Genomic DNA, 15,093 nt, shown 5'->3' on the forward strand with positions numbered 1-15,093 from the left:
AAAATTTTTTTAAAACTTTTTAATAAGATTTTTGAGAGGATTTTCTTGTTTTAAACAAAAACTGTAAAAGGCAAATTTGTAACTTGAAAACCATTTTTGGAATGTCCTTTCTCATGAATTATCAGCAAGATGGACTTCTAGATCAATAGCATATAATTCTTTGCCATTTGAGATAATAGAATAATTGTATCCTTTGTCCATCTGCTATTATCTAGGTTACTATGTGTTTGCAAAGAGCTTGCAGAAAGAGGTTTTTAGAGTCTGCAGAAACTGATATTTTTTTAATTGTTGTAATTTGTGAAAATAAAGTAAAATTTGGCTGCTGTCCCCAAGAGAAGTGTTTTTGAAACTGAGAGTTCATTATCTTCTCTTTCCCCTGCTCAGGCAGGCATGCTTCCCAAAAACTTGTGTTTGAAGGCAGTGACAGAGTTGCTAAATGAGCCAATTACAGAGCATACAATTGGGGGAAAAAAAGAATGTTTTAAGTCAATCTTTTTACCAAAGTGAAGAAAGGTAAATTTTTTTTTCTCTCAGAGGGATACTTCAGTCTTAACATAAAATTTGAACACAATTTATGTTTGTGAGCATGGAGAATGCTGAGAAATCTTAACTGAGGTATTGTACTTGCAAAATGTGGAGTGAAGCTTCCTGAAATGATTACAAATCAGATCTGCTGAAAAATGCATTGTTTTGATAGATGTTTTCAATTAAAAATATGCATACTCTTTTCTCACTTCAGTGGGTATAGTATATTAGTAGTACATACAGATATTATTGCTACTTTTCTATGTGGAATGTGCTAACATGTTTCATAAACATTTAATAAATGAAGCATCTATGCTTCCTTAATTTTGAAACGTGGATCCAGTCTGGTGGTTGTAAATTGATTCATTCATAATTAATTTAAGAGTCCATAAAACATTTGTCCTCAAAAAAACCAGTTTTCTTTTTTTCTATCCAATCTTACTCAAAATGCCTTCATTTATCTTTCCCTTCAGGAAGAGGCTGAGTAAGATTAATTAGGTTTGCTAGTACTTGTTTGTAGTATCAACTGTTAAACTATTCATTGGTGAGCTGTGCCACCAGTTGTTTCAGGTAAGATTTGCAATTGTACAATCCAAGTCTTTATTTGCACTGTGAGAGTATCAGTTAGGAGGAGCAAGAAACTGCGAGTCATTGATACTTAAGGAAAAATGCAGGATTGTAAGCTTCATTTAGATATTTCACTATTATCTGGTGCAGGTAAGATTATTGTTAAATTATCAGAAACAGCTGCCTACATTGTTGTAATTTCAGATGTTCTTAAATAGTAGCTACATGCAAAGTTTTTGTCCTAACTTTGAAGAAATTTTTAAAATTTGCTAAATTTAATGAGCTGTTGCTGGAAAGTATCTGCAAAGCTGTGGTAAAAATAAGCATCTTTTTTGCAGCTCATATCGGTATTTGAATTTTATATATTACTATATTCAGCATTGAATTTTGTACATGAAGTGTTTCATTCCAGATTTTCTGAACACGCGTGCTTTCATTGATGGATAAAGTTTTGATAAAAGAATGACTCTAGAAAAAATAAAGAAACAGAACAAACTGATTACACTTTCCATGCTATATGGCTGAGCATATCTGACAACAAATTGTTGGTTTTCTGCGATGGCATACTTGATCAGCTAAAGAATTTTAAAATTCACTGCACACTTTAATGCTTTTCTTGTATTTTGTCTTGTAGGCAATATAACACCTCTGAACATGTAGTAGAATACATGGTACCTAAATATGCGGAAGAATAGTATTTATATATATGAAAAATGGTACATGTGTACATGTATTACTAAGATTCTGCCTTTATGCAGGGGTACAGAACTGAAATCACATGTACCAGCATAACTTGTCATTTTCTGTTTCTTACTAGTTTGTATTTTCAAACAAGGGATTTTTTTAATGAAGTGCATTATTTTTAAACTGTACATTATTTGGTATAAATAAATTTCTGGAACTATTAATCTATGAAAAGGAGAACACAAACATTAATTTTTAAGGTTTGTAACTAAGGTAACCACTTGTTTATACAGGACAGGAAAATGGTGTTTTTTGGTGTTTGGGTTTTTTGGGGGGTGTGTGTGTGTTTGGGGTTTGGTTTGTTTTTTTTTTTACTTTCCAACAGTGGTTCTGAATGTAATTATATGTGTTTGATTTGGATTCAGTTACCTTCAAAATATGCCAGTTCTTACTGAAGAACAAAGAGAAGACTTTACTTGTTTTGAAAAGCTGATGACAAAAGAATTTATAGGCCAACAACTGATTGTTATCATAGGCTGCATGGATACCACAGAAGAGGGAGGAAGGTAAACTTATATATAAAATCTGTGTTATTAAGCTTATGGCACTCATGCCTGTGGACAGGCATAGAGTCTCTGTTGGGAAAATAACCTGATCAAGCAGACAAAATACAGTTCTAATGCTAGCTGGAAAAAAAGGCACAGTCTCTCTAATGGAATTGTTCCCAAAAGTGTGCCAAATATCATCTGCTTACTTTTATTGAAAAATGAGTTTTAATGCAGATACTACATTGTTTGGGGAGAACAAATTCATTTGTTTTCATAACGTGTTCTTGAGATTATGAAGTTACAAGACTGTTCATTTGGAACGTAGTATATAAAAAGATAAAAGGAGATAAATGGATTACTTCTCGGCAGATGGCTTGTAGTGAGTAGCCTATATGTTTCTGTGTTTTTAAGCCCAGTCTGCTAAGGCCTAAAAGGTTACAGATGTTTTAGATGCCAAGCTGAATTGGACTGTGTTAACTGAGTCATTCCTATAATTTGAACAGCCTTTTGATGTGAAGTAATACGAGTGAATAAATTTGGAAGTTCATACCATCACAGACATTTTATGAAAAATTGCAGTTATGATAGTACAAAGACAGCAATAATTTCAGACTCTGTGGAATGCATTATATGTATGCTGGACTGGCAGGATAGTTTAACTTGTAATTTATTTTTTTTTTTTAGTTTCCAGCCAGATAATTTCTATGAAAGCATTCTACAGTATTGATACTCTTGACTTTTCTGCTGGTATGACCTTTTATTGGACAGTAGTGACACCTGATTAAAAAAAATCAGCATTTTCTAATCAAGACAAATCAAGTAAAATCCCGAAAAGACAAACATTGCTAAGTAAGAAGACGTATTCAGCAGTTAATATAGCTATAGAGAAGTTTTTCTTATAATGTATTATAAAGTCTTCATTACACTAACTCGAAGTGGGTAAAATACTAACTCTTAATGTCTTCTGCTTTCTTGAATAAGCAAACAGATTATTTGTTTTTTTTTTTTTTCTTTAATGTAGAAAGCATCTGTTAGTTACTTTACAAAAGATTCTCACTCTACCTGCAACTACAACAGCCCTTATATCTCTGCTTGTGGAAAGATTACTCAGTATTGTTAAGGATGATGACAGAAGGATTCAAATTGTGAGTAATTCGAAAGGCTCACTGTTTTCTAGGCTCTACCTTCTCTGTATAGCAAACAGCCTTTACGAAGCATTGTAACAGAAATATTGGGAGTTCAAATATTTTTAGTTTGGAAAAGCATTTATGTCCTCCCCCCCTTTCTTTTTTTTCTTTTTAGCATAGCTGCATTTTTGTCGTTGTCTAAAGATCTTTATCTTTAGAGATTTGGCTGGTGTTGTAAATGTAATCCTCAAATTAGGAAAGTATTAACACTTCAACAGCCTGTTTCAGAATCCTTTGTCATATTAGATCCAAACAGTTTTGACTAAAACATTCAAAGTGAGGATAATGTACATTTCCAGGTTTCAAATTTCTCTTCCCTCCTTTTACCTAAGTACTAAAAATCCTTATTAGAAAAGTATTTTATATAGTAGAGTCTACAGCATAATTATTTAAACTTGAGTCCTGAAAAATAGACCCTTGGTTTTGCTCAAATATTTTAAATGAACCCTGGACTTAAGGACAGAGACCACTTTTGGAAAACCTCAATCCAGTGGTTAAAGCTAGGATATAGGTTTGTTACACGATTATGTTGGAAGAACTATGGTAATCTTGGCATTATAGTACAATAGTACTAGTAAATGTGTGCATTTCTATTATGTAGTGAAATACACCAATTCAATACATTCCATTGATTCGGCACAGCTTGAGAGGAACTTAAACTGAGGTGATCTGATACAAGATAAATTAAGACTATCCTGTCTCATTTGGTCTTTAGTTTTCCTCATGTTTCATCTCATTTTTTAATTAACATAATGGGTCTGACTTTAAAGAAAACCCCTAACCAACTGAATAACTCTCAGCCAAGTTCTGCTTCTAGCTGTATGCATGTATTTGGCTTGAAATTAAATTGCTTACGTGGCTTCTTATACTACATATGGTGGTTTATAGACCTTTAAATGTTAGTGTTCTTTGTTGTATTTTGATTAAGTTTTTTCATCTGTTACTACTTCAATCTTGTTACCAGTAATTTTTTTTAAAGCATGTGTTCAGATCTAGAGGAGATAGTGCCTGTGAACTGTTGGCATAGAAACCGCTGAACTTATTTATGGATATATGGTCTTCTATTTTCTTGCTTACCTAGGTGAATGGTAGAAAACACTAGACTTTCATGGTTAGACTATGTATTGTCAAAATGTGGACTTATTTGCAGTGAATTAGCTGTTAAGGGAAACTGCACAAATGTTCAATACGTTTTCAGAAGGTTGGTATTTTAAATTTGGAAAAGTTAAATACATGGTATCTGACATCTGAGCTGAAATTAATGGCACTAATATACTGTTTGTAACAACAGATTGCAGAAATTATATCAGAAGTTCGTGAGCCAATTGTTACAGTCAGCCAGCCTGTTGATGCAGCTGAAATAAGAAAGCGGGAGCTTAAGGTAAGCAGATTTTAGTCAACAAGAAAAATATTTTTTAAGCATATCTAGCTGGTAAGAGTTTTATATAGAAGTGTATTATTGGCTAGTGTCAATAGTGTATTGTTAGCTAATACCACAAAGGTTATGGTATTACATTAATTTTCTTTTTACTTTGTATTTCAGTTGGCTGAAATAAAAGTGAAACTTTTTGAAGCAAAAGAAGCTTTGGAAGAATGCATTACTCTGCAGGATTTTAATAGAGCATCACTACTAAAAGAGAAAATAACTGAGTTGGAACACAATAAAAATGATCTGATAAAAGAAGCAGAGCAACCTGAAATTAAAGAAATGCGTGTGGAGAAGGTCTCTTCCTTTCCTGTATTCCCATGTGCTGGTTAGGTCTTGATGTTTACTCATAGTTTTAAGAGAAGGTGTAGTTTGGCCTTGTATCATCTAAATTTTTAAAACTGAAAATGAACATTTATGGTATTGGTATTCTCCTTCTGCATGTATAGAAGCTGATGGTATGCTCTAGCAAAAAAATGAATTGCAGCTAAACTGCTCTTTTGTCCTTGAGTAACTAAAGGATTCTAAAAGGGTCTTGGTTTTACTGTTTTTGACTAACTGAAAACATAAACCTGAATCTCTTTTCATCATAGTTTATAGACAGATTTTGATTAATGTTCTTGCACAGCAAATGTGTAGTGGACAGGAAACGTTTATTTGGGTAGGGAAAAATTATGATTAATGTCCCTGTTCTCCTTAGCCACCATTTGTATTAATAATGTTTTTCTTTTTCCTGACCTACTTGAAGAATGATCCTGAAACACTGTTGAAGTGTCTGATGATGTGTTATGAGCTTCTGAAGATCATGTCCCTTTCTAAAGGAATTGGTCCAACCATTAACGAAATCATTGAATCTCTGGTATGTAGGATTAAATACTGTTTACATTATAATAAAAATGAATACATCATAGCTGGCCCTTAGGTGCTGGCAGGATGGTTTGTGGTTATTTCACAATCACTTTGCTGTATCTGTAGTGCTGTGTCTGGTTCTTTTAAGCCTTCTCAGAACCTAGTGTCCTGGAGGTGCAGAAAGACTGAAACTCATAGACCTTTCTTTCATCCCTTCCATGTACAAGGAGAAGTTTGGGGGGACTCCTTCCCACCCCCTCTGTTTTCTTAGCACCTTTGAAGAGCAAAATATTTCTGTCTTGAAAAATAAGGCAGTGGCATTGCAGGCCTCTTACAGCCTACAAGATATACTTCCTAGTTTTCATTGTGAAGAGTGTGGAATTTAAGATGAACATTTCTAAATATCACAGACTTTTAACCGTTACTGAGTCTGCAAACAAAATGGGGGGAAAAAAAGTAATATGCCATTGTATGAATGGTGCAGCCACATCTGAATACTCAGTGCAATTCTTATCCCATCTATCTAGAAAGTTTATATTTGAATTGGAAGTGGTCAAGAAAAGGGCAGCAAAGAAAAGCATGGAATGGCTTCTGTATGAAGAATGACTAAATAGTTTACCTCTTTGTAACCTGGAGAAGAGAGAAGTTAGGGGCAGGGTCTAAGAGAGGGCAGAAGTCCTAAGATGTGAGTATTATGGAGAACATGAATAAGGATTGGTTGATCAGCCCATAAAGCTAGCAACCAGCAAGCTCAAAACAAATGAAATAAGTTGATTCTTCACATAATATGTAATCTGTGGAATTTTTTGTCACAGGATGTGTGTGTGGTGAGCACTTGCATAAATTTCAAGGAAGACTGAGCAAATTCAAGAAAAATAAATATTATGGAATGATTAGGTAGATAGGAACAGCCTCCCAGCTCTGGTACCTCTCGGCTGCAAAATGTTGGGACCTTGACAAGAATTCTTGGGAAGTATCTACTTAGTCTGTTTATGTAATACTTCATAGAAATTTGGGTTTGATCTTTTTTGATAACGAGACAATGGGCTAGATGACCTGAGTCAGTATGGGCGCATTCTTAGAATTCAAACTGCAAAGAAAATTGCAACACCAATTTAGAGTAACTTAGATGTAGTGGAACCACACGTGATTTTTTTCAGATATGTAGAAGTATTCTTAGAAATACTAATTAGTGTTATGTGTCCCCCAGAAACCTTTTCTTTTTCATTAGGTCTTTAACTTCCACATTTGTTGTTTATTCCACTTTTCTTTCTCCAAGATCCTGCTTTCCTATTGTTGCTCCTGCTGGATTTTCACATATTACATGATTTGGGATATCTTATTTGTTGTTGTTTTCAAACTCGAACTCTTTAGTAAATGCAAAAATATAAAAGGATGCCATTGTAGCATTCACCCTGTATCTAGTCTGGCTTTTCTTTTGTGTGGATTTTTAACATTGTCCTCTCAAAACTATTTCAAGTACATGAAAGGGGCATCTGTATTTTTGCAACTTGGAACTGGGTATTGTTTCTCTGCAAGAATGCTAATGTCTTTTATGAAGAAACGCGTAGGTTTGTTCTTGTGTGTTTTTTTTTTTTTTTATTATTTCACAATGAGTGGTCAATTTAGTTTTGTTTGAAAACAAATATTTATTAAAAACAAAAAGCAAAACACTCATGATTTTCGCCATTATTTTATTACTGATTTCAAACAGCATACTTGATCTGCTTCTGTTTATATCTAGATAAACAGAGTATATTCCAATCCTGTATCAAACTATATTATTTTTAGTTTCAGGGTAAGCATGTTTTTAGTAGTCAGTTTTTTTATTTTCAGTTTATGTATTTCAACTATAAGGTCTAATATTATTATTTCCAGATACTTCCTGGCATAACTAATGTCCATCCATCTGTGAGAAATATGGCAGTTCTGTGTTTGGGTTGCTGTGCCCTTCAGAACAAAGACTTTGCCCGACAACAGCTTGCATTGCTGTTACAGGTAAAATGTCTGATGGGGAATGGAATGATGGTCTGTGTGGCTTAGTAAATGAAAATAGTCTTGTATCTATAACAAACTATTCTACACAGTTACATTATTTGAGAACCAGTGATTCCTGATTTCCTAAAGATCTGGATCTGGAGAGTGTGGTTTCATGTAGATTTCTCTGATGTCTAATAATATTCAAGCTGATATTGTGTCTTGGTAGTAGCATGCCTTTACTTTGTAAGGTTACCTGTTGTCTTCAAAGTTTGTAGGAATTCTTCATCTGTAAGGTCTCACTTTCTCTTCTGAATCTGGGTGAAATCAGTCATATATTTCTGCTATTACAACATAGAAAAGAGAAGATGTAGGATTGTGTAAGCCTTCCTTCCTTGGGAAACCAAATTAAAAACATGACTGATTGTTTTTACATTTCTGTTACATACTTACCTGTGATCTTGGGTGTCCAATTTAATTTCTGAATTATTAATTTTGTATGGATTAAGTAAGGGTTGTTAATTAGAGGATAAAGCAGTATTCAAATCAACAAACGATAGCATGGCCAAACATCTATGGATATGGAACATGTTGGATGCCATAATACCCACATCGTCCACCTTTGTGGTAAATGTTCTGATGCTGAGCTAATTACATAAAAGATGACACAATTGTTAACTTTTCAGACACTGGCTTTGAGAGAAGCATAGGTGGCCATCGTGCTTTATTAAGAATATGTTCATGTACACACTCAAGAGAACTGACAGCAGGCATTGAGATGATATGCTCGGCTCAGACAAGATGATGGAGCTGTCAGTCACCATAGCAGGAAAACTTTCGGTTCCTAAAAAGTTAGCATATGCTACTGCTTTTAATTTGCCTTTGAGTATGTCTCATTAAAAATCAGTTTGGTTGTTTAGGGAGAATTTCAGTTGCTTTAGCAACTTAGACTTTAGATTTAAGTAACTTCTGTAGGTACTAAACCCCAAATTCTTTGTCTGCCATCCCCTTCTTAGGCTGCCATCAAAAGCAGGGTGTTGGGCTAAACAGATCTACGATCTCTAGGCTAACCCACTATGTATGTTTATTTGAATGTTAATTTGAACTATAATACCTATAGTAACCTATGCAACTTTGACTTTTATTACTCTTTTGCTCCCTGCTGTCTTTTCACATACTGTTTATTTTAATTAAGCTATACAGTATTTCAGAGCAGGGATTGTCTTATGTATTTTTTCTGTAGTGCTTGTGTTAGCCACTATGGAGCTGCTACAGGCAAATAAACTTTCTGTTTGTCCAATGTCTGCTTAGAAGTTGAACAATAAAATTACATCTCACGCATGCATGCTCACTCTGTGAGTGAAATTCAATTGATTTTATGTAATGGAAATTGCATAGATGACTTGATAAATTATTTCCCAGACTGTATTACAAATTCAGGTTTAAACTTGTATCGCTGACTCTGAAATTTGTCCCAAGTATTATAAAAAGTTTCCCAAATTAAACAATCTTATTAAAGCAAAAAATCTTATTATGCTTAATGTTAACATGGGTGGTCTACTGTAAGATGATGTATGTATTTTCCGTGTTAAACCTAGGTTTTACAAATAGATAATATAAATGTAAAGCTCAGTGCTTTAAAGGCAATCTTTGATCAACTAATCCTGTTTGGATTTGAGCCATTTAAAGCCAGAAGAGGCAGTGACTCTCAAAGTGAAGATGCACACATTAGAGTTGAGAATTGTGAGGAAGAAAGTGAAACAATGGAGGAGGGAGAAGAGACTGCTATGATTCACAGCCTCCTGCAGCTTCTTTCTGGTTTCTTAGACAGTGAGGTAAGAAATACTATAAAATTTGCCTTAGTTTTGTTTAAAAATGATTTTTGCAGAAGGCTTACCATCCCATTAAGTTGCCTGTGAATATTACATGATGTGTAATTGAAATTAATGGTCTAATGTCAAAACAGTTGTCCTACAAAATGACCACAACTTTGTCACTGATATAGACTAAACTCTTGAGCTAGCTTTGAATTCTGTGCAGGTGGAAATATGTGAATGTAGAGAATTGATTGGCAAAATAGAATGTAGACTTATACAGTATTAGTGAAAAACGCTGTGGTTGGTGTGTTGTGTAAATGACCAGTTCTTTCTTCAGTTTTCAGAACTTAGGACAGAAACTGCAGAAGGCATAGCCAAACTGATGTTCTCTGGGAGGCTGATTAGTGCCAAGCTTCTTTCTCGTCTTGTTTTGTTGTGGTATAATCCTGTGACAGAAGAGGATACTCGGCTTAGACACTGTCTAGGAGTTTTCTTCCCTTTATTTGCTTATGCAAATAGGTATGGCCTTTGTAAATTATTATGTGAAAATATACATTGGTCTAGCAGCTTTAGGAACCTTTTTTGATCTTGCACAAGCAGAAATTGCACAAATGCAAATTAGACCTAAAGGTCTAGTTCAGCCTCATACGTGTGTTACTTTTGAACATATATAATCTCAACCTATGACTATTCTGAAAACGTTCTATTAATTCCTTCTTACCCTTGTGGCCTTCCACTTTTTTTTTCCTTTCCTAAGCTTATGGTTGAAACTGTTCTTCAAGATACTGAATAGAGATTGATTTAAAAGGATGTGCTTTGCTTATTTACGCTGTTGAGCACTACAGGTAGACTTTGAAGTGTCACTAAAAAGTAGCTAGCAGGAATGCTTCAAAAGAAAATAATCGGTGCCCAGCACATATCAAAGCAGCAGGCTATTGGTTGTGGTTTGGGTTTTGGTTTTGTTTTGCCTTTTTTAAACCAAAGAATACTCCAATCTAAATTCACAGCAGATCCAAAATCTCCTGTTTATTTTGGTAGTGGACAAAGGAGGTAGAAAGCTTATGTAAGGGGATAGGAGCTTAAATAGTAATTGTGATCTCCTTTCACTTGCTCAAAGAAAAATATTATTAACTTACTTTTCAGTTGCTGCTAGTGGTTTTAGCCAGTTTGAATTAGCTAAGTTTTTATCTGCTTTTTTTTATGGTTAAGATTTAATTTAGGTGTATTATATATTACCTTATCTATTTTTCCAAACCAAATTGAAGTAAATTTTTTTTGTGGGCTATAAATTGCTCCATTAAGAGGAGTAGTTCAAGGGCGGGTTGGTTTGGAGAGGAAAAAAACCCAAACAAATGTATTTTTGCTGTTGTCAGGGGAAAAAAAAAAAAGAGAGTAATACCTAGTCTCCTCTAGAATGGGGTTTTCCCTATTTAAATTCTTTTGAAAATAAGTAACAGAAAAACTAATTTCATATGCTTCCAGTATCTGATATTGAGTAATGAATTTAAGCTTTTAACATTGATAATCTTTTACCCTTCTGACCCTGTGAATTGCCCTCTTTTTTTTTTTTTTTTTTTTAATTATTATGAGTCCTAATGATTGCCCACCTGAGTAATTCTGTGTATTTCAAAGTCATTTGCAAATGAGGCAACTCCTTCTGGCACCTCATAGATGATCTTTTTCTGGAAAAGAAAAACATGGTGTATGCTTTAGGCAAAAATCGGAAAAATCAGTGGAGGAAAAAAAATCCTAAATCTTAGTCTGGCTCATTGATTTGGAATCTCTGTTTAGTTAGGAAACCACATTAATTTTCTGTCTCAAAACATTATCTGCATTCTGGATCACAAACAGTTCGTTTTAAGATGAATCATGGATTATCTTTGGTTAGCAATACTGTATTTTCAGAAAAGAATTATTAATTACCATGTGTAATTCAGAACTCTGCAAAGTTGCCACTTGGAAAATGAAAACTCAGGTAGTGAATGAGATTTGGCTGAGGTTCATACCTAATTTGGTATTGATCTCTCACCAAATTTTAAAATTCCATTTGTTTTCTGGGTGCTGCTCTGTTAACTTCATCTGGTTGCAGATATAATCAAGAGGTTTACTTTTTGAAATTAAATATTTGAATTCTGTGTGAGGGGGGGAAAAATGTTGATGCTGACTTCTGTCAATATTCTGTCATGTCAATAGAGTAGCATGGCATGCTAATAACAGGGACGAGATCCTATAACCAGTGAACAATTCTTATTTGTGGAATGTTTTTTAAAGAGTAAAGTAAACTCTCTGGCAGCCTAAGAGGAGAAAGTTCTGCCTTGTGGCTATATGCTACTAGACTATTTCCTGTAAATTAAACAAACAAACAAAAAAATCTGAACAATTCTTCAGTTATGCTTGAGCCAATCTAAAGCCTTAATGCTGCTGAAAGGGAGAGTTCTTGCTTCCATTCTTTCTTGCCCCGATTTTAGTGCTCAAAAGGTCTCTTGGTCAGCTGATTTGGCTCAATAATCCAGCAGCAAACAACCTGCTTTTTTTGAATTATTTCTTAGTTTTCTCCTGTAGTTATTTGGGTTCAAATATGAGGTTAAGAAGTATCAGAAACAAAAAAGGCTTCACTTCACCTACTAGTACCTTGTAGTTTTTGACACCTTACCTTTTAAATTGTTTTGACCTGTCTTGTGGAACTACGCTTTTAGACAACTTGCTGCGGAACCAAGTGCAACATGATTTTTAGGTTTGCTTGGCAGGAGTTATTAACTTCTGAGAAAAGAAAGCACAAGTATTTCTTCCAAAAATCTTGTTAAGCACTGCATTTTTTTGCCAGGCTTCCTTGCTTTCTTACACAATGAGAAGTATCCCCAAAGAAAAATGCTAGCAGGAAGGAGGGATGAGCAGAAGACAGATTAATCTAAATAAAAGATTTGGAGAAATGTATTTCTGTCCCTTAAGAGAGAATGTGTCTGTATATATCAGTTAGGTTTTCAGTAGTACGGATGAACTTTCAAACTGTTCAGAGGCAGGAAGTGTTACTTAAAACTTACTTGCAATACTGTGTGCTGAAGTTTAAAAGAAATTGGTTCTGTGAAGTAGTTTTGATATCTTGATCCTGCTGGCTGTCTCTACCAAGGTTCACTGCTCCCACTTTGCTTTGATTGATGAATTGTAGTAGGTCTGTGAACTTTCATCATAGAAGAGAAAATTTAGGGGCAAAATAAGGTTTGTCTCATTATGCTACTAATGTTTGACTCAATTGAAACAGGTCTAACCAGGAATGCTTTGAAGAAGCTTATCTTCCAACTCTGCGAACACTGCTAAATGCTCCTGCAACTTCACCTTTGTCTGAAATAGATATCAGTAATGTTTCTGAACTGTTAGTGGACCTGACCAGACCAAGTGGACTGAAACCCCAGTCTAAAAAGTCTCAGGACTATCAGGTACAGTGTGTTAAACTGGAAGAAAACAATATTCGTGTCTAGAGATTAGGAACTGACCACCTTCACCTACTGCTAGCTGTTTGGGCCTTTCTGAGATTCCTAGTATCAGAAGCTGGATTAAATGAGTGACTGTTCAGGTGATGAAATCTTTTAGCTTGATCTCCCTGCCCTCCCTTCCCTCAATTTCATCTCCTTCTTACAATTAAAAAATGCTAGTAGGAACTTGCACCATGGCTAATTGTCTATGTTGGGAAAAGTATTTATAAAAATCAGTTGGTGTATGTACTCAAAATACTGCATTTTAGTAAAATGTTTACTCTGTAAAATTAGTCATTAGCTGCTTAAATCAGAATGATCTCATTGCTATCTTTTGTAAATAGTTCCAAGTGAAACTTCTGATATCTAATTACTTTCCTTTACAGGACTTAACAGTGCATGACAGTTTAGCAATGAAAATTTGCAATGAAATCTTGATGGACCCAACTGCACCAGATGTTCGGATTTATGCAAAAGCTTTAAATTCACTAGAACTTAGTAGCTCTTCCACAGAGAATCTTCTGGTTCTGCTCAATGAGATTCTAGAGGTAGTACATAAATAACATGGTTCTTACTTCTTTAATCATTAGCAATCTGATATCTTTTACAGTTTGGATGGCTTATCTTTAGTTACTGAAATTTTACGCATAAACTTATGACGTAACTGTAAGATCATTAGGCAATATGAAGAGGGTGCTTGATTTAAGATGAAGCAGGAGGGGATTACAAGAGTGATGTGAAAGTTTTTACATTGATGCTTTTATTAATATGGGAAAATAAAGTAAAATTTGGGAGTGTGACAGAGGAATAGTATATAGAAATGTTGAAAAGAATGCTGATCTACGATGGGCATATTATCCAGAGATAGCTATACTCCAGGACTCAGCCAGAAAGGTCCAGTTGCTTTAACGTTTTTTAGGTTTCCTTTAAAAAAGAACAAAAAAAGTATTTTGGGGTTTCAGTGCCTGGTGTTGATGGAGAAAGTGTTCCTCCTTTCAACTTGACTGATCATCTTCATGTCACACATTGTATCCTTCATACAGTAAATTTAACTAATGCTATTAGTGGGTAAATTTAATGGATAAAATAAATAGTTGTAAAATTAAGTAGCATTTAACATTAAATGGGACTTTTCCAGAAAGTGAAAGATAAACTGTGTCAAAGAGCTATTGAGAAGATCAAGATGAACTTGACCAAAGATCCTAATGTGGGCAAAGACCACACTGAAAGGACTGAGGAAACAGGCCTCTCTGAAAGGACACAGGAAACTGACATCACATTATCTGAGAATACTATTCAAAATGAAGAAGGTATACAACTGACTTGTTTAGATGTGTATGAAAATAAGTTTTAGTTTTCCTGTGTTAAATTAATCTACTTTTTGAAAAATGGGAAATGGTAACATCTAGTAAATATGCATACAGTTTAAAATATTTGTACTGAAGTATTTTCCATTTTTCTTATTGCTTTTTGATCCAATTCTATTTTCTTATTCTCTGTATTACGCTAGTATAACCAGTGCTGTATTTTGAGTCTTAACCTCTGCCCTGCAGCTCTCTCTTTTTAACAAAGACAGTATTAAATTAGGCTGTTTTTTTTTTTTTTTTTTTTTTTTTTTTTTTTTTTTTTTTTAAGCTGTTTGGCACACTTGTATGCCTGCTAAATACTAGTGTTGACTAACTCATCTTTAGAATGTGACTTGCTAACTTGGAGAAAGAAACAAGTACTTTGTGGGGTATTTAGACTTTGGAGTTACCATGCCTGTGCTTCTTGCAGACTGTATTATAGCGATATATAGCTGATATCTTCAGTGTTGACTCCAGTCTGTCCTTGTTAGGAGCTCGTATGTTGGAGCCAGATTTGGTTTTATTGCTATTTAAGAGCTTGAAGTGCAAGTAGCTGGAAGACTTTCCACAGCTTATGCAGCTGCATGTACCTTAGCAGTGTACGTTGTGCTGGTGGCACAGAAAGTCTAACATTTTTCAGCAGAAAAGCAATTGGATGAAACTTGTTTAGGTTTACTTGCAGCAGTAAAGCAAAGAT

The 15,093-nt window shown here is 34.4% G+C and overlaps 1 protein-coding gene across 2 annotated transcripts in view; it reads left to right on the top strand.

Annotated features, from left to right (window-relative positions):
* Window positions 1-15,093, top strand: part of NCAPG (non-SMC condensin I complex subunit G) — a 30,284-nt gene that overhangs the window by 10,910 nt on the left and 4,281 nt on the right. For both annotated transcript variants that reach the window (XM_041125732.1, XM_030025768.2), the window contains exons 9-19: window positions 2,202-2,342; window positions 3,346-3,469; window positions 4,803-4,892; window positions 5,055-5,234; window positions 5,686-5,796; window positions 7,665-7,784; window positions 9,362-9,598; window positions 9,918-10,099; window positions 12,840-13,014; window positions 13,437-13,598; window positions 14,189-14,360. In XM_041125732.1, the coding sequence (XP_040981666.1) occupies window positions 2,202-2,342; window positions 3,346-3,469; window positions 4,803-4,892; window positions 5,055-5,234; window positions 5,686-5,796; window positions 7,665-7,784; window positions 9,362-9,598; window positions 9,918-10,099; window positions 12,840-13,014; window positions 13,437-13,598; window positions 14,189-14,360 (1,694 nt within the window). The remainder of the gene's footprint in view (window positions 1-2,201; window positions 2,343-3,345; window positions 3,470-4,802; window positions 4,893-5,054; window positions 5,235-5,685; window positions 5,797-7,664; window positions 7,785-9,361; window positions 9,599-9,917; window positions 10,100-12,839; window positions 13,015-13,436; window positions 13,599-14,188; window positions 14,361-15,093) is intronic.

The sequence above is a fragment of the Aquila chrysaetos genome, chromosome 1, assembly GCF_900496995.4.
Source record: "Aquila chrysaetos chrysaetos chromosome 1, bAquChr1.4, whole genome shotgun sequence".
NCBI lineage: Eukaryota > Metazoa > Chordata > Aves > Accipitriformes > Accipitridae > Aquila > Aquila chrysaetos.